This window comes from Oncorhynchus gorbuscha, linkage group LG07 (assembly GCF_021184085.1).
Source record: "Oncorhynchus gorbuscha isolate QuinsamMale2020 ecotype Even-year linkage group LG07, OgorEven_v1.0, whole genome shotgun sequence".
Lineage (NCBI taxonomy): Eukaryota > Metazoa > Chordata > Actinopteri > Salmoniformes > Salmonidae > Oncorhynchus > Oncorhynchus gorbuscha.
The window spans coordinates 27,062,631-27,088,829 of NC_060179.1; the positions used below are offsets into that span (position 1 = coordinate 27,062,631).

At 41.8% G+C, this 26,199-nt stretch overlaps 2 protein-coding genes across 2 annotated transcripts; one reads left to right on the top strand and one right to left on the bottom strand.

Annotated features, from left to right (window-relative positions):
- Positions 1-2,692: 2,692 nt before the first annotated feature.
- LOC124039728 (carbonic anhydrase 1-like) lies at positions 2,693-9,072 on the bottom strand. Its single transcript, XM_046356012.1, has 7 exons — positions 8,915-9,072; positions 8,404-8,601; positions 6,571-6,689; positions 6,043-6,135; positions 5,833-5,895; positions 5,555-5,710; positions 2,693-4,358 (listed from the first exon to the last, which is right to left on the bottom strand). Exons 1-7 carry the CDS (start codon positions 8,946-8,948, stop codon positions 4,239-4,241), a joined length of 783 nt encoding a protein of 260 aa, XP_046211968.1. The 5' UTR covers positions 8,949-9,072; the 3' UTR covers positions 2,693-4,238.
- A 2,149-nt stretch (positions 9,073-11,221) lies between these two features.
- rbis (ribosomal biogenesis factor) lies at positions 11,222-17,547 on the top strand. The gene is made up of 4 exons (XM_046356013.1): positions 11,222-11,365; positions 11,565-11,681; positions 16,823-16,939; positions 17,072-17,547. The coding sequence occupies exons 2-4, from the start codon at positions 11,571-11,573 to the stop codon at positions 17,138-17,140; spliced, it is 297 nt and encodes a 98-aa protein (XP_046211969.1). The 5' UTR covers positions 11,222-11,365; positions 11,565-11,570; the 3' UTR covers positions 17,141-17,547.
- The last annotated feature ends 8,652 nt before the right edge of the window (positions 17,548-26,199 follow it).

Genomic DNA, 26,199 nt, shown 5'->3' on the forward strand with positions numbered 1-26,199 from the left:
CTTGTTTGTTTCACAATAAAAAATAATTTCCATCTTCAAAGTGGTAGGCATGTTGTGTAAATCAAATGATACAAATCCCCCCAAAAATCTATTTTATTTCCAGGTTGTAAGGCAACAAAATAGTAAAAATGCCAAGGCGGGTGAATACTTTTGCAACCACTTATCCAAGATCAATTAAGAGGTAGTTAGTAACCCAAGCTCATCCGTGTTTGGATCTCTTCCTGCTTGGTGCTCCCATAGTTGAGTTGGATCATATGACATCGTTGGCCAGTCCCTCTGATCAGGACCTAGCTGTGATCTGTGATGATATAGGTCAAAGGTAATCTGTTAGTCATGTGAAGTTCTGGACAGCTCTCGTGTCAGTAGTTAACAGGTCGTGGAGTGTCCTGTAGATTCTGGAGTCATAATATGCACTCCTATCAACTAGTGAACAGCTGGCATGAGAACATATGATGGAAGTATACAAGAGTCACACTGTTTACTAGTTGACATGAGACCTTCTGAGCGTGAGAGCAATCTGAGCCTGCGTCTAATTTACAGTCTTAAGCTTTCCATATGCTTCCCAGTCAAAACAGTTCATGCTGAACACTTCTGAACACGACATTTTGTGACGTTCTAGTTCGTTTTGCTGTTCGGAAGCGTTCAGAAGTTTCTTTTTAGGCAGTTCGAGCACGCAACATTTTTTTGAGGTAAGCCAAACTTTGGTAGCCAAAGTTTTCGCCCTTTCGTCTGTGATTGGTCAAAAGTAGGGATTCTTCAATTTAGTATTTGTTGTCATTCAACAACAGACTACTAGTTTTCATGCACGTTTTCACTTGAGAAATTCTGCACCAAACATCTTAGATGTAAAATTTGCAACGAATACCTCCTCTACAAAAACTTCTAAATTAATGACAGATCTCTTGATTTATCTTAGATTGATAGACTATTTTAAGGAAGTGTTACTGTTGTATGCTACAGCATCTCAAGAGGGACAAACAGTAATATTGCTGCTTTTTTATTGTTTTTCAAGCAAATGTATTTAAGGGAGAATGTCGGTTTCCTCTAGTTACACAGCCCTTTTTGGTCTTAATTTAAGGTTAGGGTTAGGCATAAGGTTAGCAGTGCAGTTAAGGCTAGTATTAAGGTTCATTATAAAATCACATTTTAAGAAGAGAAATTGTAGAAATGGGTGGGGTTTATGACTTTGTGACTGTAATAACTAGTGACAACTGACTACACGAGGCACAGACATTCAAATCAAATCAAAAGTTATTTGTTATATGCACCGAATACAACTGGTGTAGACTTTACCGTGAAATGTTTGCTTACAAGCCCTTTCCAACGAGTTAAAAAAGAATAATACAATTAAAAATTAAACAGTAACACATGAGGAATAAAATAAAATACATAAGAATGGAGCTATATATAGGGAGTACCAGTACCAGATCAATGTGCAGAGGTTTGAGGTATTTGAGGTAGATATGTACCAGAAGGAAAGGTAAAGTGACTAAGCATCAGAATAGATAAGAGTAAAATAAAGAACAGATTAGCAGTAGCAAATGATGAGTGTAAAAGTGTGTGTGTGTGTGTGTAATGTGTATGTAAGTGTGTTTTTGTTGTCGATATGCTGTGTGTCGTGTGTGTGTGCATATGTAGTGTATGTGAATGTGTGTGTGTTTTGTGCGAGTGTCAATGTAGTGTGTGCGAGTAAGTGTGTATTTGGTGTTTGTATATACTGTACAAAATATGATATCTAAAACCTAAAAGGGTTCTTCAGCTGTACCCATAGGAGAACCCATTTTGGTCCCTTTCCACAGAGTGTTCTACATGGCTACCCAAAATGGTTTTACCTGGAACCAAAAAGGGTTCAGCCTGGAGTCAAAAAGGGTTCCCTGATCGGGACAGCTGAGGAACTCTATTGGAACCCTTTTTTCTAAGAGTGTAGTCTAGAGACTGCTCTAGGGTTCAGTGCAAGATAGAGTGTGCAGATAATTATGCTAAGAGCAAACCAAACCTAGCATGTGGATGTCTTTAAGAGTTTGGGCAAGCTAACTGAATGGCCCCTAACATTTTAAAAGCTCAATTTAGAGTTAGATGTTTATTTAGATTAAGAGCTTTTGCCCAGGAAGTAAATCAATTGAAACCGTCTGGTAAACTCAATTTCCAACCTTCCTCATGTAAGTGATGAATGAGAGTTGGAAGGATGGCTTTAAAAGAGACTAAGGGCTAGATTCAATCAGATCAAGCGTTAACCGGCGATAGCCGACACCCGCATTGCTAATGTTTTACTGCGTTGGAGCTGTCAAATTAGTGAGTAGCTCCTCTTGACCATTGTCACGAAGACACAGTCTTGATCGTTGTCACAAAGCCAACTTGAGTTAGAAGTTCAGAACAAGAAAGTGTAGGCTACATAAAAATAATGATAGAAATTCTCATTTCATTTAATGATTTTCAATCAGCCTAATGGAGGTGTAGATTACTTCTCACATTCCAGTGTTGAAAAGGCTGCCTGGGAATTCTTTTAATGCAACTCTGTGCAGCCAATGACAATGTCCACTTTAGGTATAATGTCAAGAGACGCTTGTGGATTTGACAGCTCTAACTCAGTTCCACCAACCACTATGCAGAGGTCGGATAAAGTGGATCTGATTAAATAAAGCCCTAACTGTCTGGTTGTGAAGTAGACAAAGTACAACAGAGACAAAAAAAATAGTCATAAAATATATTTATTCAACTGATAAAACTTCCACTCCCTGGGAGTAAGTCTAGCTGTTTTTGGGTGGCCCTTTAATTTGTGCTTTGCATAAGACTTTTAAACTCAATTTCATTATCAAATACAGTCATCCATTTTTGACAGACATGATTCATAATTTCACTTGCATTCAAACATATATATATATTTTTTTAAATTAGCATGATTCTGTGGTCCCAAAGTTAAAGGTGACCCTTCGTCATTAGTAATCTGGCCTAAAAGGACCTGACACCCCACTAACACTACAAAGCTTATCAGTTGGCGGATTGATTCTTCCTTGGCTGTAGTGCCCTATGGCGTCGCACAAGGCGACTGTGCGTTCGAAACGGTACAACACAATACATAGGGGCTTGCAAAACAATGCTTAGACGGATATTCCATTACACAATTCATAATGTCTGAAAAGGGTCATAACCTAACCCTCCTGTTGTCATGTCATCAAGACAATACTACGAGTATAGAGGAGCTTTCAGTTGCAAAACACAATTCAGGAATCACTTAAATATTGAAAAAATAAATCCATTAATATTGCTAATAACACCAAGAGGAACAAACAAATAAAACAAATGATTGAGGACGAGGCTTTGCTATAAAAACACAGGAATGCAAAGTCATTGTCATGACAGAGCACAATAGCTAACAGTTTGTAGCTGTAACCTCCCATTATGTGTGTGTGCTGGTATGCATGTCAATGTGTGTCTGTATATTGGGTATGCACTGTAGGCATGCTAAGTATGAAAATCAATGAGCAGGTCAATGACTGTAGGCCTGTGTATGTGTGTTCCAGAGGAGGATGTTCTGGTTCAATTGGGTGTGATGGAAGTGACCACTGTGTTTCATTAAGCTGCTGTGATCCTGAGGCAGGCAGTCAATCAGAGATTAAAGACAGACTGGCAGTGTGCGTGTGTGTGTGTGTGTGTGTGTGTGTGTGTGTGTGTGTGTGTGTGTGTGTGTGTGTGTGTGGCCCTACTCACAGATGGTGAAGCAGTTTCATCCACCCCAGGCCTGCCACTGACTGCTAGTCGGGTCTGCTTGTCTTTCTCCAACTGAATCATCCATTACATGATCCCAGCTACATTTCTATAGTCTTAGCCTCTTCGCAAGCTTTGTTTGTTTGTTGACACATCCTCTCTATCTATCTATGAAAAACTACAGAGCCCAGTAGCTGTCTACAACATTGGCACCGCAGGCGAAATCCCGGTAAATCTGTCACATTATAGCCACCACTGTGGAGTGCTTCTCTTGTGAAGTACATCAGGGCTTCTCTGGCTTGTTATCACTCAAGAGAGGAGAGGGGATACAAAAAAGGTCAATGCCTCAACTGTTTCCTCTTCCCACGTCACATCACAGCACTGGTAGGAATGGGGAGACAGGAAAGGGGGGATTTCGTCCTTCTAAAAAATGTAAGGGCAGACATACAGTACATGTGCTCTGAGTCTTACTGCAGGGGTGGCACGCCTGGGTGTCTCACTAAGCAGGGGAGGGGATTGGGGGGCAGGGGGATTTATTTGAAGGATGCACGCACAGCGCGGCCCTTGAGGGGCTGAGGGGGGCGGTAGTTGTCCACCATGCAGCAGGCGGCCTCGCCCTCTCCAGAGAAAAGCAGGCTCCGGAATTTGCCCATCTGTCAGAGGAGAAAGGAGAGAGAGGAGATAGAGTTATACTCCTTACCTCCTGTCCCTGTCACTCACCCCAATACATCTCCAGTCATACAGTTGGTAGCCTTCATTAAGTAAAGCAAAGGTTGTGAGGGACTTCTCTATTTAAATTATTTTCCTAAACAGTGATTCATGGAATTAAGCTTAGTGTCTTTCTGTTGATGCCTTAAGTCTGACAAAGAGATTGAGGTCACAAATGAGAAGTACAGTCAAATGACCCATCTAAGAGATTTGCCATTCATTTTGGCCAATAAATTAGTAAGAGGTCACAAGTTCGTGGCTACAGCCATTGGACATACTGTACAGTACATAGTGCAACCCCTGAAACAAGTCTCTTATTTTTCACCCTCAGGGATTGAATAACATTTGATCACAGGAGACAAGTAAGTTCTTATTAAACTAATATCCACCCAAATATTTTAATCTTAAAGTAGCTTCTAATAGTGCGTCATTAGCTACTGATAAACACTTAATACAATGTTCCTTCTTCTGAAGTGTTTCTGTTACCATTCATGATATTTACTGTATGAATAATTTATCTGATATTATATCTTATGTCTCTGCCTAGTACGGCACCCCCTCTAAAGTCTATGTGTACATTTCCCTGTTCACCCTTGAGACGCCCAGGCAAAGGTATAAAATAAACATTTGACTGGGCAGTGTTACATGGTCACAAGTGAGTCAAGCCACAAGGGCAGGGTTTAGAGAAGACGTGGGCTGCCATTTTACAGGAACTCTCAGCATGACTATGCTTGTATGAAAATATGTGGGTTGAGGTTGATGTAGGAGCATTTTCTCCACTGGAAATAAACAGACCTCCCACATACTACTTTATTTTTTTGGCCAACAGAACGTCCAGCTGGACAGGCACATAGGAATCTTTTCAGTTTTGGTGGAGAACCAGGAACGACCTCAATGACCTGGAATGACGTGTCCCATTACTCTAAAATAGGAGAAAAGACTGCATAAATAGCAGCCATATGCTTCTCAACTATCAAATCTTCTTATCTACAACACATTATAATTGTCAAGCAGACTCTTTAATCAAGGAAGAGATTAAGAAAGGAGGCTATTCCAGACTATTGGAACAAAGCCAGTATACTGTAGCTGCAGAGTGTAAATTCAATCCCTTACTACTCAATGAGGTCGTGACCTATCATACCTGGGCAGGGCTGACGCTGATTGACTCCTTGCAGACAATCCAGGTGACACTCTCCAGCAGAGGAGGTGTGGTCAGGGAGCCGTCGTAAGTCCAGTAGTCTAGGGACTTGGGGAGCAGGATGGTGGGGTCAAAATTCTCGAAAGAGGTCTGCTTGCCCTGTAAACAAAGAGGGAGGCAAACGACACGTTTACATCAGCAGGTCAAGGATTGGCTCAGAGAATGGCAGGTTCCATGCTAGCAGTAGCACCACTTACAATGCTTGCTCCAGATAGACTCACCTTGGCTTTAATGGCATCAAAAGCATCAAGGACCTTCTGAAGATTGGCATTTTCATTTCCAACCTAATGAGACAAATTCAACACGCATAAATGGCAAATAATAATGATAATTTGACCAAAATATTGCACTTGAAAATGTATTTATATTATCTTTAACTAATAATCTAAGTCAAAACAATTGAAGGTATACAGCAGTCCATTGCTACACACCCGGAGGAAGACTCCTACAACAGCAAGGCCATCAGACTTGCTAGCAGCATCACCAAAGCTGGGGTACTTGGTGTTCCAGTGTACCAGGTGGAGCTAAAATAAAGAAATAGGACACAAGCAGTGAGCAACCCTAGGGAGTATTTTCTTACCACTAGGCCTTGGGTCTTTTGTACAGTGGGGTTTAGGGGTTTAGACCAATTTGGAAGTTGCATGGCTGAGGCTTTTGTTGAATTACACAATATTTATTGAAAAGCAGGGTTGAAGTCAATTCCCTTTCAGCAAAGTCAATTCATGAAATAAATTGAAATTCAATTCACGAATTGGCAGAAATTCCTCATTGAATGTCAAGCGAACATTTTCACTCCATGAACTGAAAGTTCACTGACCCTTAAAAGTCATTTATGAAAAAAACTAAAAGAAACATATTGATGGCTTGCCAAATACTGTGGGTTGCACTACTAATGCATACCATTCAAACTTGTGTTGAAACTAAGGGATTCAAATCAAGTGTGTGACCAGTGTCAGTACCTCGGCAGCATACTTGGTCCCGGCCACGGTATGCTCAGAACCCCTGTCGTCGCTGGCGCCCCAGTGGAAGTGGAACTGCTTTAGCCTGTACGTCCCTGAAATGGGCCCCCCTGTCAGAGCTGCCAACCGAACACAGAAAACAAAGACATAAACACGTATGGGTCAACCTGTTATGTGGCCCGAGTTAGTACTACCTGACACCAGTTTAAGTCCACTTTGTATAACAGCACTACAAGACTTGCATGTACAAAACACATGAGATGTTCACATTTTTTAACAGGATCATTGTGCTTTCATAATAACATTTCAAAATACACCATGTTCCTTTTTTTTTTTACTGAGATAACATCGCTTTTAATCTTTGGTCCATGATGAAAATGTGTCACAAGACACAATGCGATGAGTTGTCTTGACGGGTATAATGTGGACAGACATAACTGACAGTCGTCATGCCAGAACGATAATAAGAGAGCAATGCAAAAGCCGCTGGTGTCCCTGCCATCCCCACCTCTCCCCCACACTAGCACACAGACACAGACTTCCTGTTTGATGGAAGAAGCAGACTCAGTTCCTGTTGCGTAATCCAGACCGAAAATCAGCAAGCCCAAGGTCAGCTTAAAATACTTTCCAGGTATTGTTCCTTTGAGATAGTCATCTATTTATACCAATTTAGTGGCAGCAGGTAATCCTTGACTAATTAGTCGATTCCCATCTCACGTGATGTCACAGTTGATCCTGACCGAATAGGCTATAGCCTATAGGTTCTCTTTGAAAATGATTAAGGACACGATTTACAATAGTTGGTTCTGCTTAATAAGAAGGTGGAGACTTTTCTGACAAGTAGCAGAGGGTGTGAGTGTGTGACTGTTTACAGGTTTCTGATACAGGATTACATTAGGAGACTGACATTGACCACACCCTGTGGGTAGATTTAGACTATAGCTATGATGGCGTAATTTCCAATGTAGGTCTACACACAGACAGGTATGACTAACAGTCATTCGTTCATTCAGGCATAAGCTTATATTTGTGTTTGAGTATGAACTTGGCATTCCATTTAAATGAACTTCCATTACGTTAACACAATAAACATGAAACATTTACCCTGTATGCACTAAGGCAATCATAAATAGAGGATTACCAATTCAATATCAATAAACCCCCCCTGACATATAGGCCTAATGCTGCATCTAGTAAAATGCTAGGATCACATGCCATCAGGAATTACAGAGACAATAGAATATCCTGTGTTACAAATCACAGGAATATAAAAATGCTACACCATACATTAAGATTTGGATTAAGTCGTTTCTAAATTTCTCACAGCAATATTTTAGAAATATGAATGTGAACCCCCCCCCCTTCTGGATTTTGTCATTACATTTTTGCACTGTATTAGGCAATAGACAATTTTTTAAATCGAATTATAATGACAGCGGAACTAGTAAAATATCATCATGTTTTACTTAGTTACTAAAAACATTACCGTTCACTCCTGACACATTAATGGTTAACCAGACTCAGTCCTATTTGCATAAACTGACCTTCGCCTTTTTTTGCGCTAATAACCGCTCTTCCAGTCTAAAGGTCTAGCGTGCAGGGGAAAGTTTGTGAGGGGTTGCGTTACCAATTCCATTACATACTATTGTTTTCATGCCATAGTGTGGGTGGTGAACGAATATAGTCTCATCCAGCCATATTCCATGCCCATAATATTTGTTACTTTGTAAACGTATTAATTATTAATATTAAAAAAGTGCACAAAGTATCCACAACTCTAAGGTACCATTTCGAGACACCTGTCATGACGCATGCTTAATGATTGACACTAACTTGAGTTGTCGTTGTCGTCGGTGTAGGTCACTTGAAAGGAATGTCCGTTGTTGAGAATGTCAATGGAGGTGGAAGGGTCGTACTTCAAAGTGAGCGCCTTCAAGGCTGCGTCGAAGGCAGCCTCCCCAGGTACGATGTCAATGGGAGACTGGCGGGGTCCGTTGGCAATTGGGAAGCCTTCACACCATTTGTCGGGTCCTAGAATGACAGTGGGGACATTGCAGTTGAAGACAATATTTCAGTATCTGTCAAAAATGTAGCCTACGTAAATTATTGCTTTCCACTGACATTGAAAATATTTTTGATAAACTTGCAGCTTGCTGTAACCGGGTGAGATTGTTATGACGCACCGTAGCCTAATAGCAATGTCAAAGAGGGATACATTCAAATACATGTAGACAATGATTCATCAATACATGGCCGTTGTCTTTTCATTCATTCATCCGAGAGTATATGCTGTACTACAGGTCCCTTTTAATGTCATGATAAGAACAGAGCACAAGCGCCTCACCATTGTCCGGTGCGTATCCCCATGCATGAGACATTGTTACTATTTGGGTATTTCTGGGTATCTATTGCTGTAAATCTCCCAAAATTGCGTCGCTCCCGAGTGCAAACAGCCAGTGTTCTCCACTTGACAACTGTCAGAGTTTATATAGGCTCCCTGTGGATTGCGTGTAGGAGAGGAGGAGTTAGATGCACAATCGATGAGCCCAGATTCTCTCTCTGTGTGTGTGTGTGTGTGTGTGTGTGTGTGTGTGTGTGTGTGTGTGTGTGTGTGTGTGTGTGTGTGTGTGTGTGTGTGTGTGTGTGTGTGTGTGTGTGTGTGTGTGTGTGTGTGTGTGTGTGTGTGTGTGTGCGCGGCACCACAGATCCTGTGAGTCGTCGCTTAGCTCTACGTCCAGCTCTCCTTCATCCAAATAATTTGCCACTGGAAGGCGCGACACAAACTGTATGGATATTCCCGAGCAGTACCATGTGCAATAACTCTTTGATGTTGCGCCCTTCCACTTCCTAAACTCGAACGCTACAATTGCATTTGACTACATACACTAGGGGGAGAGGGGGGAACTCAAGAGTCCCTTTCTTCCCTTCCCTTTTAATAATGAACATGACTAAAATTGTAAAAAATAATAAATATAAAACAATATTCAGCGTTTAGGATATGTGGTATTCACAGACTTTAGGACGAATTATTTATTGCATTGAGCAGATGGAATCATTGTGTATTATTGTCTTAGGTAGATGTTTTTAATTTACACCTAGCCCCAGGGCTACGGTAGTATATAATTCATTGTATTAGACTATTGATACCGTTTAGGCCTAGGTTATGACATTTTGCCTAGACTGAGAACAGTTAAGTGTCTGTCTGTCTGTCTGTCTGTCTGTCTGTCTGTCTGTCTGTCTGTCTGTCTGTCTGTCTGTCTGTCTGTCTGTCTGTCTGTCTGTCTGTCTGTCTGTCTGTCTGTCTGTCTGTCTGTCTGTCTGTCTGTCTGTCTGTCTGTCTGTCTCCTAGTTTTTCTTTAATATTATAAACAGACTAACATATTTTCTAATATGCTGATAATGCAAAAACCCATCCCCATAATGGCGTTGCTTAAAACCCCTTAATAAAAGTGAAAGGCTTCACACTGGGCACACATAGGTTGAATCAATGTTGTTTCCACGTCATTTCGTTGACCAATGTGGAATAAACTTTGAATTGACTTTTGTGCCAGGTGGGTTAACTCCGCCACTGAGAATACAAAACATTAAGGCCACCTGCTCTTTCCATTACATAGACTGACCAGGTGAATGCAGGTGAAAGCTGTGATCCCTTATCGATGTCACTTGTTAAATCCATTCATTCTGTGTAGATGAAGGGGAGGAGACAGGTTAAAGGTGTTGCTAATGTTTGGTATTCTCAGAGTACGCTCAAGGATTCTTATGAAAGTGTATCAGAGGCAATACGTTGCTGCCATCTGGCGGTCATAACGAGATGGCAACTATTTTTTGTAGCTGCTGCCAGTAAACTGTCTGTCTTGTTAGCCGAAAACTGCAACCTCATCTGCATCAAAGGGAATGCGAACGGTAAAATAATGAATTGATAATGTCCTCAGATAAAATACATGTATTGCATAAAGGCTGTAGAATAACAGCATGAGGCAAAACAAATGGAGCATAACATTTCTGCATAAACACCGATCAGAGTACATCACTGGTGCCAAGCTTCCTTGCCTGCAGACATTACTAGTGCCTCCTGTTCAGCAGTTTTATGGGTGTCAATGTAAATAGTCCGGGTGGCCATTTTATTAATTGTTCAGCAGTTTTATGGCTTAGGGGTAGCAGTTAAGGAGCCCTTTGGTCCTAGACTCCTGTACCGCTTGCCGTGCAGTAGCAGAGAGAACAGTCTATGACTTGGGACGGACACAAATAAAACATGTTTTCTGCTACTAAGATCAGTGAAATGTAGGCTAAACTGACAACCGGGTGAAGAGCATAATTCTCAACTAGCAAGCAAGTCGCAGCAATGAAGAATTGAGTGTGCGCGCGTTCACGCAAAGGGGGTGGGAGGGGTGATTCTGGCAGGGGGAGTCCAGTTCCCCCTGTAATATAGCCTCGTTTTATTGTGTTAGGTTTTATTATTTTACTTTAGTTTATTTGGTAAATATTTTCATATATCTTTCTTGAACTGCATTGTTGGTTAAGGGCTTGTAAGTAAGCATTTCACGGTAAGGTTACACCTGTTGTATTCAGACATGTGACAAATAAAGTTATATTTGAATACATTTGATTTTGTACTCCTTCTTTAACCCAGCGCTGATTCAGCACGGATAGCGTTGAAATCGAGCGCATCATGGGGGCGTTTCAATCTGTTGTCCTCGGGAGCACTGATTGGTTCAGATTTTAGTCGCATCTAAATTGCGTCAGCTCTGTTGCTTCAACACGTTTTACATTTGCCGATAGTTGTCCACTTCTTGAGGTTTGTGTATTTTGTTATTATTCTTCGAGTTTATCTAGTTATGTGGATTTACATATTGAACGCACGTGATGTTACTGTATTTTCGTGTATGTTGTGTCAACATAAACTAATAAACGGTATGATCACAACGGGTCGGTCTGAGCAAGCTTAGCCACCTCTACTTAGCTACCTTGCTAACAGCATACATTTGTTCACATAGGTTATCATGGCGAAGAATAAACAAAAAGGCAAAAAGCAGCAGAATGTTTTCCGAGTGACCAACAAACAGACAAAACAAAAGAACAAGGCAAAACCTGTCACTTCAACTCTCAAACACGTAAGTGGAAAATGCTAGCTAACTACCATCTTAGTTAGCCAACTATTTAGCTAATAGGCTTCACACAGTAGGGTGTCCAATCAAAAACGCATCTTTTGAACAATGAGTAAACCAATGAAGAAAACCAATGGTCCAAACCTCATGTCTCTATCATAATCCGTTAGTTATTGGAGTTTTACCGTTGTAAGATGGGTGACTAAATCAATGGAGGCCAGAGGGTAAAAAGTGGCCAGCAGGAAAGTTGCATCATGTCAACGAGGCTGGATTCTGTGCAAGAATTAGAGCTGCAATATTGATCTTTTTGTCTGACCAGACCACGTTCACATTGACAGATTTATAACTCACATGTATTTCTAATTGAAGTCAAGTGTAAAGCGGTATATCTGTATGTTACCATTTCTATGCTTCCCATGCTTAAATTTAGTTTTTGCGTTTTTTTACTTTCAGTGTTGTAAGCGTTTCAAACAGGTGAAAATACAATATTTTTTTGGTTATGGAAAATATATTTCAGTGGTTTAGATGGTACAATGACTCTGTCACGAACAGAAAATAGGCAAACTATTTAGAATTTTAGCAACCAGGAAATGGCAGACCGATTTCTGCATAGTGCATCTTTAATGTTACTGGCGACCAAACGCTTACAGGCTCACTTTACATTTGAACTTTTTATCGTTCTTCTCGAATTCGCAGGACATAAAACAATAGAGGTAAGATGGATATCGATTTTGTGACATGACATGTAGTGTTTGCGTGCTTTTCATTTTATTTTAAAGTTGTTTTTCCTAGATCTCACAAAAACAAGTTATGTGAAACGTCAACGGTGCACTGAGCATATACCTAACTTATTTTGAAAGTCTTTCACATTCATATCAGCTCTTTTCATGCAAATTCAGCTTTTTGCGACCAGCGGAAACAACTTTGAAGATGACGACTGCGACAAAATGTAAAATCGTAAGAAGTTGTTACGAGAAACCTGCACCACTATGTCAACAAAGTTTGGTGCTTATTACTGTAACATTTCAATTAATTGCGGACTCAAATAGCCACTGGTCCCTTTTTAATACCTGGACAACGGCACGCATTGCACAACATCGGGTCTAAATGAATTGTTTACGAGGTTACCATGAATTGTTTATGACAGGGCTGTCACTCATTTTATGGAGGGCCTCGTGTCTGCGTCTTATTTGTTCAATTAAGACCTAGACAACCAGGTGAGGGAGTTCTTTACTAATTATTGACCTTAATTCATCAAGTGAGGACCAAAATGTTGTTTACGAGGTTTAATGTTTGATTTGTTACATTAAATAATTCATTAATGTATCTGAAAAATATGGCGTTTTTATCGCCAGTAAGAAGCTTTTGGCTGCTGACAGCTGAGAACTACTAGCTAACTGGCAAGCGGGGAAAACAGTCAACAACTTCAGGACAGACCCCCATGAATTGGCAGATTGCCATCTTGTGGCGAAAGTAAGAACTGCATTTAAAAAAAACGGGCATATTAAGACATAAGAAATGTGACGCAGTGTATAAATGCCAACACAATAGTTCAGGAAATGAAAAAATTGATTAAAATACTGAAAGTGAATGGTGGAATTAAACAATTAACTATGCAAATTAGCAAAAGATGTGTGCCTTAGAAAAATAGATGCCTTGCTCATATAGAATCCTGTCTCTAGAGCTGTGTTCACATTGGCTCTTTGAAGTGACTCAAATTCCATTTATTTCCATACCTGATTCGACTGTTCATTTTCCTGGAGTCTGAACAGCCACAAAGCACATGGAATCGGATATGATGGCGCCGGAAGAGATGCCTGCCGTTCTATGTGCTCCTAACCAATTGTGCTATCGTGTTATGTTTTTTTCCCCTGCGTTATTTGTAACTTATTTTGTACATAATGTTTTTGCTACTGTCTCTTATGACAGAAAATAGCTTTTGGATATCAGGACAGTGATTACTCACCTCGTACTGGACAAAGATTTTTTCTTTAATGAGTCGGATGTGAGGGATTTACTTCAGGTACCCGGCAAGGCCCAAATCCCCATCATTTGCATGAAGAAGAGACGGCAATATCAGGGTGCCTTGTAAGGATCCGACAGCGAGTGAGTAATCTCCCTCTACCATCAGTCCTATTAGCCAACGTGCAATCATTGGATCACAAATGGATGAGCTCCGATCACGACTATCCTACCAAAGGGACATTAAAAACTATGGGCGCACCGATATGACATTTTTGTCCGATACGATATTCAATATTTTCCTTGCCAAAAAACGGATACCGATAACCGATATTACAAGTTTTTTGCCGCCTTTTAAGCATTCTAGTACAGTTAAATAGTTGAAACACACACACTGACCAAAAAGTGACTTTGTTGGCATTTACGCATTCCCCATTACCAGTAAAACATAATAAAAACATTTATTTCACTTACTTGCAGTGCTGTTTCGTTGTTCATTTATTGATTCATTTCATTCTCAACCAAGATTTCACCATATTATTATTATTATTTTTAATTGAACCTTTATTTAACCAGGTAGGCTAGTTGAGAACAAGTTCTCATTTACAACTGCGACCTGGCCAAGATGAAGCATAGAAGTGTGAACAGACAGCAACACAGAGTTACACATGGAGTAAACAATAAACAAGTCAATAACACAGTATAGTTTTTTTTACATAAACAAAAGAGTCTATATACATTGTGTGCAAAAGGCATGAGGAGGTAGGTGAATAATTACGATTTAGCAGATTAACACTGGAGTGATAAATGATCAGATGGTCATGTGCAGGTAGAGATACTGGTGTGCAAAAGAGCAGAAAAGTAAAGAAAATAAAAACAGTATGGGGGATGAGGTAGGTAAATTGGGTGGGCTATATACCGATGGACTATGTACAGCTGCAGCGATCGGTTAGCTGCTCAGATAGCAGATGTTTAAAGTTGGTGAGGGAGATAAAAGTCTCCAACTTCAGCTATTTTTAGCAATTCGTTCCAGTCACAGGCAGCAGAGAACTGGAAGGAAAGGCGGCCAAATGAGTTGTTGGCTTTAGGGATGATCAGTGAGATACACCTGCTGGAGCGCGTGCTACGGGTGGGTGTTGCCATCGTGACCAGTGAACTGAGATAAGGCGGAGCTTTACCTAGCATGGACTTGTAGATGACCTGGAGCCAGTGGGTCTGGCGACGAATATGTAGTGAGTTCCAGCCGACTAGAGCATACAGGTCGCAGTGGTGGTTGGTATAAGGTGCTTTAGTAACAAAACGTATGGCACTGTGAAACTGCATCCAGTTTGCTGAGTAGGGTATTGGAAGCCATTTTGTAGATGACATCGCCGAAGTCTAGGCTCTGTAGGATAGTCAGTTTTACTAGGGTAAGTTTGGCGGCGTGAGTGAAGGAGGCTTTGTTGTAGGGATGGTGCCAGGTTTTCCCCAGACGTGACGCTTGGCATTCAAGCCAAAGAGTTCAATAGCATTTCGTAAGACCAGAGAATCTTGTTTCTCATGGTCTGAGAGTCCTTTAGGTACCTTTTGGCAAGCACCAAGCAGGCTGTCATGTATTTTTACTAAAGAATTGGCTTCTGTCTTGCCACTCTACCATAAATACCTTTTTTTGTTGGAGTGCTGCAAAGATGGTTGTCCTTCTGGAAGGTTCTCCCATCTCCACAGAGGAACTCTTAACGCTCTGTCAGAGTGACCATCGGTTTCTTGGTCACCTCCCTGACCAATGCCCTTCTCCCCCGTTTGGCCAGGCGGCCAACTCTAGGAAGAGTCTTGGTGGTTCCAAACTTGTTCCGTGTAAGAATGATGGAGGCCACTTTGTTCTTGGGGACCTTCAATGCTGCAGGCATTTTTTGGTACCCTTCCCCAGAGCTGTGCCTCGACACAATCTTGTCTCGTAGCTTTACAGACCATCCCTTCGACCTCATGGCTTGGTTTTTGCTCTGACATGCACTGTCAACTGTGGAACCTGTATATAGACAGGTGTATGTACCTTTCCAAATCATGTCTAATCAATTGAATTTACCACGGGTGGAATCCAATCAAGTTGTAGAAACATCTCAAGGATGATTAATGGAAACAATGCAACTGATCTCAATTTCGAGTCTCATAGCAAGGGGTCTGAATACTTATGTAAATAAGGTATTTTTTTTCATCAGTTTGCAAACATGTCTAAATCTATTTTCGTTTGTCATTATGGGGTATTATGTGTGTGTTTTTATTTAATCCATTTTAGAATAAGGTTGCAAAGTGGAAAATTAGAAGGGGTCTGAACACTTTCCGAATGCACTGTAAGGCAAAAAACGAAAGGTGGGTGGGTGGTTGGTATATATACAACTTTTAGAATCGTAGCAACTTTGCAACTACTTGGCCTGTTAGCTTACCCTTTCCTTTAACCCTTATAATGAACCCTTTACCCTTAACTCTTAACCCCTAACCTTAGTATTAGTATTAGTTAGTGTTAGCCACCTAGCTAAAGTTAGCTGCAACATATTGGTATTTGAAACATATCACACATTTTACTAATTTGTAACATATTGTACAAATTGCAATTCTTAACATATCATACAACATGGATGATAAACATCCACAAATTAATACATATGAAACATAACATATCATACTAAATGTAGTGTCTCAGATTTACGTGCAGAATAATACAAAATACTTTAGTTGGGGGATCAACTAGCTCTGACAATGCTGTTTTTCAGGTTCCCTGACATTAGGTATAAGCATTTGTTGATGGTGTTTCTGTAATGAATCCCATTGGAGTCATAGCCTAGTTAGATTTTGACTGAATGCATTGAAAGTATTCACCCACAATGCCATAATGTGTTCTTACCTTGTAAGTATTCAGCCTGCGACTGTCTCAAAATGCCAACTTTTCACTTGGCAAACTTTACTTGGTGATACTTTACTCGATATGGGATGCTCTGGTGTCGTATCTCCTCGGCAACTAGCCACAGGAGATCCGACACCAAACCCTGACACTCAGCAAATGATCTGTGAAAAAAATGACAACAAGTCGGTGTCATCTCACCATTGTCCCTGAAGGTTAACTTAACCGTCTTGTATGTGTATTGTGCAAGGGTAGTATTTGACACAGTTGCTGACAACAGTCCCCCCCCCCCCCCCCCCTTTGTGCACAGATCAATAAAGTGAAGAATGAGAAGGTGGAGAACCTGAATAAAATATTTACAGAGGTCCAACGGGATGTCAGAAGTGTATCAAAATGCACTGCTCCGGTGCCCAGAAAGCCAACTCCGGTAAGGTTAAACTGAGAATCAATGGATTAACTGGCAGTTGTGTGCTGAATATCCTCCATCTGATGGTTGTTTTGATTATCTTCCTTTATCTCTTCTCAAGTCTTTTTTTTGTTTGTTTGTTTTTTATGTCAGGTTGTCCGTGAAGCACCGAAAGAGTCTGCGAATGTGGACGGCGCTGCCCAGCTGTTCTCTCAGCTATAGTGCGGATTGGCTGCATGAAATGAAATCTAGTTACAATTCGAACAGTCCACACTGCCCCAATAAATTGTGTAGAACGTAATATGACTATCATGATGACGATATGTAAATATGGTGATATATATATATATAAAAAAAAGTGTGCAGATATTCGAAGAATGTAAAGGATGAATTTGTTGAGAGGTTGACACATGCTGTAAAATGATAGATTCCCCTCCCCGTTGGATACATCTGCCAAATATAATGATCAACAACCTTAAGGTGTTGATCTGTCTTCACAAGACTATGCTGCCAATGCTGAATGTCAGGGTCTTAGTGCTACACACTATTTAATTTTTGAAGGTAGTTTTTATTGGATTTTCACTCTTGATGCGATATTGTACTAATTATTAAATTGTTCTTGGATAATCTACTGAATGATGCGTGGGTCTATTAGTAAATCACTCGTTCTTCTCCTTCTTAAATAACTTTGGGAGAGCTACATCTCGGCGCAGCTTGCTGGCAGTGGCTGGTTTTATGTATGCTGGGCACATTCAGCGGTAGCCTGTTGGTGGTGCTTTACTGATGTGCTCCTGATTGCCTGTCTCTCTGGCTGTATTTATTCAGTCAGTAAGCATGGGGCTGTCACAAGACATACGTGTGCCTGGGAAATGCTGCAACCGAGATTACATTAGCATTTTACAGCTTGTAACATGCTTCTTTCTGTAAGCTGTTTTTCTGGAGGTGGTTATTGGTGAAATGATCTGTAATGGCAGATGTTCGATATCATATTTTAAATCCTGCGTTTCCAATCTCATTAGTCTTTTCAAGGCTTTAATTGTAGAAGTGTCACCACTTAGAATTTAGGTGCGAAGTAGAATATTCCTGAAATACACCCCCCCCCCAACCCCCGAAAAACTGACTGGTATGAGGTGAGTGGAACAGTGATACATGTTCAGAGCTTAGCTTAAACACTTTTCTGAACATTTCAATGCAGCTAAGGTGCCAGGACATTACATTTTCAGTGTAGGCCTATATACATGCATTTGTGCGAGTGTAGCTGTTGTGTTTAATACGGCAGAGGAAATGGTTCTCTTGGTTCTGAATGACTGGGCACAGTGGGGTTAGTGTGACAGCTGCTACAGTGTAGAGGTTTCAGACTGGCCTTGGAGCCAGGTACATCCCATTGAGATTCCAGATGGAACAGCCAGAGACAGCGGGGTGGCACCATAATACCCTGGGGGAAGTGAATACATATCACACATGCATTTATATAGGACTGAAAAACACGATCACACACACTATGTTAACTTATGCAGTAGAAACCCTCCATCCAGCCACACTACAAAGCACAGTGTGAGTTTTATCTACACCCCACGAGGGTGAGAAAATCTCATGGGCGAAAGGGTTGTGCGGGACATTGTACCTGGCCTGTCAATTCCGTTTCCACAGTAGGTGGCATCATTTCAAGCATGACTTGCTCTTCAAAAGGGGTCCTCGTGACAGGACCATAAAGTGGCAGAGAATTTTCGAAGAAAAAACATTGTCTGAGTAAGATGGTCGCTGTCCACTGCCTGTTGGTGCTGAACCTCAAAATGGCGCTATTGATGCTATCAGTGGTTCTAAAATAGCAAGATTATTATATCGCTCATTCTACACATATCCATGTCACCATGACAGATGCAGTTTTTGCCAACATGCCAGTATTCTATCTTGAGTCTGCTTCCTTGATTCTGCTGTGGTACATTGTTCAAATTAACTTCTACATTTGTGAAGTACAACAAATTTAGTTTGGCCTAGGATGTTATTTAGCGACTCATCAATTCTGCCCACTCAAACAAGTTATATGAAGGCTATTACCTTTTTTTCCGGCTTATTGCTGAAATGGCTGACAATACAAACTGCACAGTTCATTTTTAGATGCAGATACAGTATATCACCATAAAGTTAGCAGCTCAAAGCTTGAGATAAAAGTTACATTGACAAGTATTGACTTAATCAACTATAAAGACAATTGCTTCTGAAGTACGTTCTTTCCATTCTTTCTACATTTACTTATAATATAATTATATATTATTAAAACCAAATTATTATATAATTAAAACCAAAAACTATTATTTAATCATCTGAATTTAGCCAGAGGACAAAATAAAAATATTTATCTACATACTGAAGTAAACAAGACATAACCCATCTGATTAATTGGGTGTGTCAGGAAGAAGATTGCTTTAGGCCTAAGTAATTTAATCTAATTGTTTTTTTCCTAAATAAGAACACAATGAGGAGCTCGGTATTCTTATGTCCACAAGGTGGTGCTATTAGAAGACTTAAGGGTTGTCCAACAACTCTGTGTGTGTCATGGTTGGGCTCAATTCCATAATTGATTTGAGAATGCCACAAATTCCAATAAAACTTTTGAATTTCAATTGAAATAGTAAATGGATACAGAATTGCAATTTGAATTAAAGGAAATATAATACAATTAATATAATACAATTATATTCTATATTAGGTGTAGTTTATACAAATATATACTGAACAAAAATATAAACGCAACATGTAAAGTGTTGGTCTCATGTTTCATGAGCTGAATTAAAGATCCCAGAAAATACCCTAAATCTCTCACATTTTGTGCACGAATTTGTTTACATCCCTGTTAGTGACCATTTCTCCTTTGCCAAGATAATCCATCCACTTGACAGTTGTGGCACATCAAGAAGCTGATTAAACAGCATGATCATTACACATATGCACCTTGTGCTGGGGACAATAAAAGGCCACTGAAAAATGTGCAGGTTTGTCACACAACACAATGCCACAGATGTCTCAAGTTTTGAGGGCATGTGCAATGGGCATGCTGACTGAAGGTTGTCCACTAGAGCTGGTGCCAGGCAATTTAATGTTCAGTTCTCTACCATAAGCCACCTCCAATGTCGTTTTAGAGAATTTGGAAGTACATCCAACCTCACACAAGCAGACTGTGTAACCACACCAGCCCAGGACATCCACATCCGGCTTCTTCACCTGCAGGAACGTCTGAGACCAGACACCCAGACAGCTGATGAAACTGGGGAGTATCTCTGTCTAAAGTCCTTTTGTGGGTAAAACTAATTTTGATTGGCTGGGCCTGGCTCCACAGTGGCCTCCATCATTCTTAAATGGAAGAATTGTGGAACCACCAAGACTCTTCTTAGAGCTTGCCACCCGGCCAAAGTGAGCAATCGGGGAGGAGGGGCTTGGTCAGGGAGGTGACCAAGAAACCGATGGTCACTCTGACAGAGCTTCAGAGTTCCTCTGTCGAGATGGGAGAACCTTCCAGAAGGACAACCATCTTTGCAACTCTCCTCCAATCAGGCCTTTATGGTAGAGTGGCCAGACTGAAGCCACTCCTCAGTAAAAGGCACATGACAGCCCGCTTAGAGTTTGTCAATGGACTCCTAGACCATGAGAAATAAGATTCTCTGGTCTTATGAAACCAAGATTGAACTCCTTGGCCTGAATGCCAAGCGTCACGGCTGGAGGAAACCTGGCACCATCCTTATGGTGAAGCATGGTAGTGGCAGCATCATGCTGTGGGGATGTTTTTTAGTGTCAGGGACTGGGAGACCAGTCCGGATCGAGGGAAAGATGAACAGAAAAAAGTACAGAGAGATCCTTGATGAAAACCCGATCCAGAGCTCTCAGGACAACAACCCTAAGCACACAGCCAAGACAACTCAGTAGCGGCTTCGGGACAAGTCTCGGAATGTCCTTGAGCCAGACCCCTGACTTGAACTCATTCAAACATCTCTGGAGGGACATGAAAATAGCTGTGCAGCGACGCTCCCCATCCAACCTGACAGAGCTTGAGAGGATCTGCAGAAAAGAATGGGAGAAACTCCCCAAATACAAGTGTGCCAAGCTTGTAGAGTCATACCCAAGAAGACTGAGGTTGAAATCGCTGCCAAAGGTGCTTCAACAGAGTACTGAGTAAAGGGTCTAAATACTTATGTAAATGTGATATTTCAGATGTTTATTTTTAATACATTTGCAAAAAAATCTTTAAAAAATTCACTTTGTCATTCTGAGGTATTGTGTGCAAATTGATGAGGGGGAAAAATTGCTTAATCCATTTTAGAATAAGGTTGTAACGTAGCAATGTGGAAAGTATAAAAATGTATGCACTCATTACTGTAAGTAGCTCTGAATAAAAGCGTCTGCTAAATGATGTAAAATGAAAATGTCAAGGGGTCTGAATACTTTTCGAATGTACTGTATATTATACACTGTTCAAAAAAATAAAGGGAACACTTAAACAACACAATGTAACTCCAAGTCAATCACACTTCTGTGAAATCAAACTGTCCACTGATTGACAATACATTTCACATGCTGTTGTGCAAATGGAATAGACAACAGGTGGAAATTATAGGCAATTAGCAAGACACCCCCAATAAAGGAGTGGTTCTGCAGGTGGGGACCACAGACCACTTCTCAGTTCCTATGCTTCCTGGCTGATGTTTTGGTCACTTTTGAATGCTGGTGGTGCTTTCACTCTAGTGGTAGCATGAGACGGAGTCTACAACCCACACAAGTGGCTCAGGTAGTGCAGCTCATCCAGGATGGCACATCAATGTGAGCTGTGGCAAGAAGGTTTGCTGTGTCTGTCAGCGTAGTGTCCAGAGCATGGAGGCGCTACCAGGAGACAGGCCAGTACATCAGGAGACGTGGAGGAGGCCGTAGGAGGGCAACAACCCAGCAGCAGGACCGCTACCTCCGCCTTTGTGCAAGGAGGAGCACTGCCAGAGCCCTGCCAGAGCCCTGCAAAATGACCTCCAGCAGGCCACAAATGTTCATGTGTCTGCTCAAATGGTCAGAAACAGACTCCATGAGGGTGGTATGAGGGCCCGACGTTCACAGGTGGGGGTTGTGCTTACAGCCCAACACCGTGCAGGACGTTTTTCATTTGCCAGAGAACATCAAGATTGGCAAATTCGCCACTGGCGCCCTGTGCTCTTCACAGATGAAAACAGGTTCACACTGAGCACATGTGACAGACGTGACAGTCTGGAGACACCGTGGAGAATGTTCTGCTGCCTGCAACATCTTCCAGCATGACCGGTTTGGCGGTGGGTCAGTCATGGTGTGGGGTGGCATTTCTTTGGGGTGCCGCACAGCCCTCCATGTGCTCGCCAGAGGTAGCCTGACTGCCATTATGTACCGAGATGAGATCCTCAGACCCCTTGTGAGACCATATGCTGGTGCGGTTGGCCCTGGGTTCCTCCTAATGCAAGACAATGCTAGACCTCATGTGGCTGGAGTGTGTCAGCAGTTCCTGCAAGAGGAAGGCATTGATGCTATGGACTGGCCTGCACATTCCCCAGACCTGTATTCAATTGAGCACATCTGGGACATCATGTCTCGCTCCATCCACCAACGCCACGTTGCACCACAGACTGTCAAGGAGTTGGCGGATGCTTTAGTCCAGGTCTGGGAGGAGATCCCTCAGACCATCCGCCTCCTCATCAGGAGCATGCCCAGGCATTGTAGGGAGGTCATACAGGCACGTGGAGGCCACACACACTACTGAGCCTCATTTTGACTTGTTTTAAGGACATTACATCAAAGTTGGATCAGCCTGTAGTGTGGTTTTCCAATTTAATTTTGAGTGTGACTCCAAATCCAGACCTCCATGGGTTGATAAATTTGATTTCCATTGATAATTTTTGTGTGATTTTGTTGTCAGCACATTCAACTATGTAAAGAAAAAAGTATTTAATAAGATTATTTAATTCATTCAGATCTAGGATGTGTTATTTTAGTGTTCCCTTTATTTTTTTTGAGCAGTGTATATATTCTTTGGCATCTGGAACTGTGACCTCTCAGATTCAATTAAACTTATGACTGAGTGGAATTTATTGGAATCGGGTTGGAACTTGGAACCAACATCATTATTTTCCATTAGTTTCATTCTGAACAGAACCATCATTTTTTCTGTCCCGTTCCACTGTTCCGACCAGCAAAATACATTTTTCAACCGGTTCTAAACACCAAAAAAATAACTGTTTATATGATTCCTTCCTGTTCCTTCTTAAACCTTTGAATTATACATTTTTTAAATGATTTTTAGCTCGATATAAATTCCTTCACCAATCAGTGCTGGTAGAACAGCTTGCAATGGAGCGGGAAAGCTATTTACATACATTGGACAGTGTAGAGCGCAAGATGCGATGGACATGTTGAAGGTGCGAGAGAGGGTGGAGGAGGAGGCTTGGCTTGAACCATTGGACATCTTGTTGTTATGAACTGACAGGCCCACATAATTATACCTACGGAGGAGCGGCTTCTGTGAAGGAGCGTTGAATGTCTTTGGACTTGGACCAGAGCTAGCTAATAAGCTTGTGTGTGTAGAGTGGCACCAGAATGACCTTTTTGTAGTCAATAAATCCACTGTGAAACGTCGTAACTATAGTATCCTTTAACTAGCATTGAAAAAGTGAATTCATTCTTCTTTAATTTTCAGCTGGCAAGCAGGCAGACACTGGAATATGTTTCTGAGGGACAGAGTGAGGGCTTTGTTGGATTTTTTGTGGGACTGGAAAAAATACCTAGAACATAAAACAAAGTTATTAACCGGTTCCCATGCTTTTAAAAGAACGGTTCTGTGTGTGTGTGTGTGTGTGTACATACGTGAGCGCATGCGTGCGTGCGTGTGTGCAATTCAGGCAGAGACTGCGGCTGTGTGTGGGACGTGTGTGAGGCACACTGAATGTCAATGAGGAGCTGAAGGCACATTTGCGGTGCGTCACTCTTATTGCACAGCTGGGTTTTTCACTTTGACAGTCTAACACCAAGAGGTCACAGTGCCTGCTCTCCACCACTCTGACAGAAATGAGAACGTGTGTGTGTGTGTGTGTGTGTGTGTGTGTGTGTGTGTGTGTGTGTGTGTGTGTGTGTGTGTGTGTGTGTGTGTGTGTGAGAGAGTGTGTGAGAGAGAGAGAGAGAGAGAGAGAGAGATTTGCTCTGCTTTTAAGTCAATCTCCGGTCACTGTTGCTGGGACAAGGTATTTAATCTCTGACCAGTGGTCATTCTTTCCCTGCATGTGGCTGTCACAATGACTTCTGGGTAATACCCCATCCTTTTCTATGTTTTTGACATATCCAGGAATGGGAAAGGGTTGATTGCTTGAAAAAGTAGTGAAGTAAAAGAATGACACACTCAACAATGAAGAACAAATGAATGTTTTTTTCCCCCTCAAAGATGAGCCTTTAGAGATTGTGTGATTAAACAGGTTGCATTACATCACCAAGGTGCTGTATTGCAACACATGACCAGCAAAGGCCTAGATTGAAGGCTTATTTTTGAGCCCCACCATTAAAACCATCAACCCTGTGCTACAGAACTGGATCCTCACCAAACAATCAAACCGACAGTACGCTATGCAGCTCTCCACAAACCCATCAGAGCATTGGGCCACTGCAAGCTGTTTAGCTCATTGGGAAAGAAATCGGTTTTACACTTGAGAGGACACAGAGAACACAACCGTGGCTTTTCTAAATAGAATCAAAAGAAACTGTGCGCATGCTCTCGGGAGTCCCACCCGACGCTGATTGTTTGGTGTGAGGGGAGGTGGGGGGAGAAGAGAGGTCTATGGCACGAGGGGAGTTTGGAGAGGTGTGTATGCAATTCAGGGAAGCAGAAAGGATAGTGCTTGTTTGGTACACCTGTCAGATTTGTGTACCAGGTGCATCTGTTCTCCCCATCTTCTCTACTTCGATGTCAGTCCTCGAGCAAGAAGTATCCTAAACACACATGCGGGCACACACACACCAGACATGGCTTCAAATACATGTGTATTTTATTATTTGTTATTTAAATACTTATTTTTTTGTGTATTTTCAAATCATGTGGGCTGAGTCACCTACTTCTATTGGAAGCATTATCTAATATTTTCCTATAAATAGCCTACCACTTGAAACTATTTTCAAATACTTATTTTCAAGTACAACATTTCAAATACCAAACAAGCTTGGGTTCAAATGCATGAGAACGTATTTTAAACAATTGTAATTGAAAATACATTTACATTACATTTACATTTAAGTCATTTAGCAGACGCTCTTATCCAGAGCGACTTACAAATTGGTGCATTCACCTTATGACATCCAGTGGAACAGTCACTTTACAATAGTGCATCTAAATCTTAAAGGGGGGGGGGTGAGAGGGATTACTTATCCTATCTTAGGTATTCCTTAAAGAGGTGGGGTTTCAGGTGTCTCCGGAAGGTGGTGATTGACTCCGCTGTCCTGGCGTCGTGAGGGAGTTTGTTCCACCATTGGGGGGGCCAGAGCAGCGAACAGTTTTGACTGGGCTGAGCGGGAACTGTACTTCCTCAGTGGTAGGGAGGCGAGCAGGCCAGAGGTGGATGAACGCAGTGCCCTTGTTTGGGTGTAGGGCCTGATCAGAGCCTGGAGGTACTGAGGTGCCGTTCCCCTCACAGCTCCGTAGGCAAGCACTATGGTCTTGTAGCGGATGCGAGCTTCAACTGGAAGCCAGTGGAGAGAGCGGAGGAGCGGGGTGACGTGAGAGAACTTGGGAAGGTTGAACACCAGACGGGCTGCGGCGTTCTGGATGAGTTGTAGGGGTTTAATGGCACAGGCAGGGAGCCCAGCCAACAGCGAGTTGCAGTAATCCAGACGGGAGATGACAAGTGCCTGGATTAGGACCTGCGCCGCTTCCTGTGTGAGGCAGGGTCGTACTCTGCGGATGTTGTAGAGCATGAACCTACAGGAACGAGCCACCGCCTTGATGTTAGTTGAGAACGACAGGGTGTTGTCCAGGATCACGCCAAGGTTCTTAGCGCTCTGGGAGGAGGACACAATGGAGTTGTCAACCGTGATGGCGATATCATGGAACGGGCAGTCCTTCCCCGGGAGGAAGAGCAGCTCCGTCTTGCCGAGGTTCAGCTTGAGGTGGTGATCCGTCATCCACACTGATATGTCTGCCAGACATGCAGAGATGCGATTCGCCACCTGGTCATCAGAAGGGGGAAAGGAGAAGATTAATTGTGTGTCATCTGCATAGCAATGATAGGAGAGACCAT

Coding starts and splice junctions, on each gene's coding strand:
- LOC124039728 (XM_046356012.1), bottom strand. CDS start 8,948: ATGTCTCATGCATGGGGATACGCACCGGACAATG. Junction 5,896..6,042: donor TTGTAGGAGTCTTCCTCCGG/GTGTGTAGCAAT, acceptor TTGTCTCATTAG/GTTGGAAATGAAAATGCCAA. Junction 4,359..5,554: donor TCAGCGTCAGCCCTGCCCAG/GTATGATAGGTC, acceptor CTCCTCTGACAG/ATGGGCAAATTCCGGAGCCT.
- rbis (XM_046356013.1), top strand. CDS start 11,571: ATGGCGAAGAATAAACAAAAAGGCAAAAAGCAGCAGAATGTTTTCCGA. Junction 11,682..16,822: donor TCACTTCAACTCTCAAACAC/GTAAGTGGAAAA, acceptor CTTTGTGCACAG/ATCAATAAAGTGAAGAATGA. Junction 16,940..17,071: donor TGCCCAGAAAGCCAACTCCG/GTAAGGTTAAAC, acceptor TTTTTATGTCAG/GTTGTCCGTGAAGCACCGAA.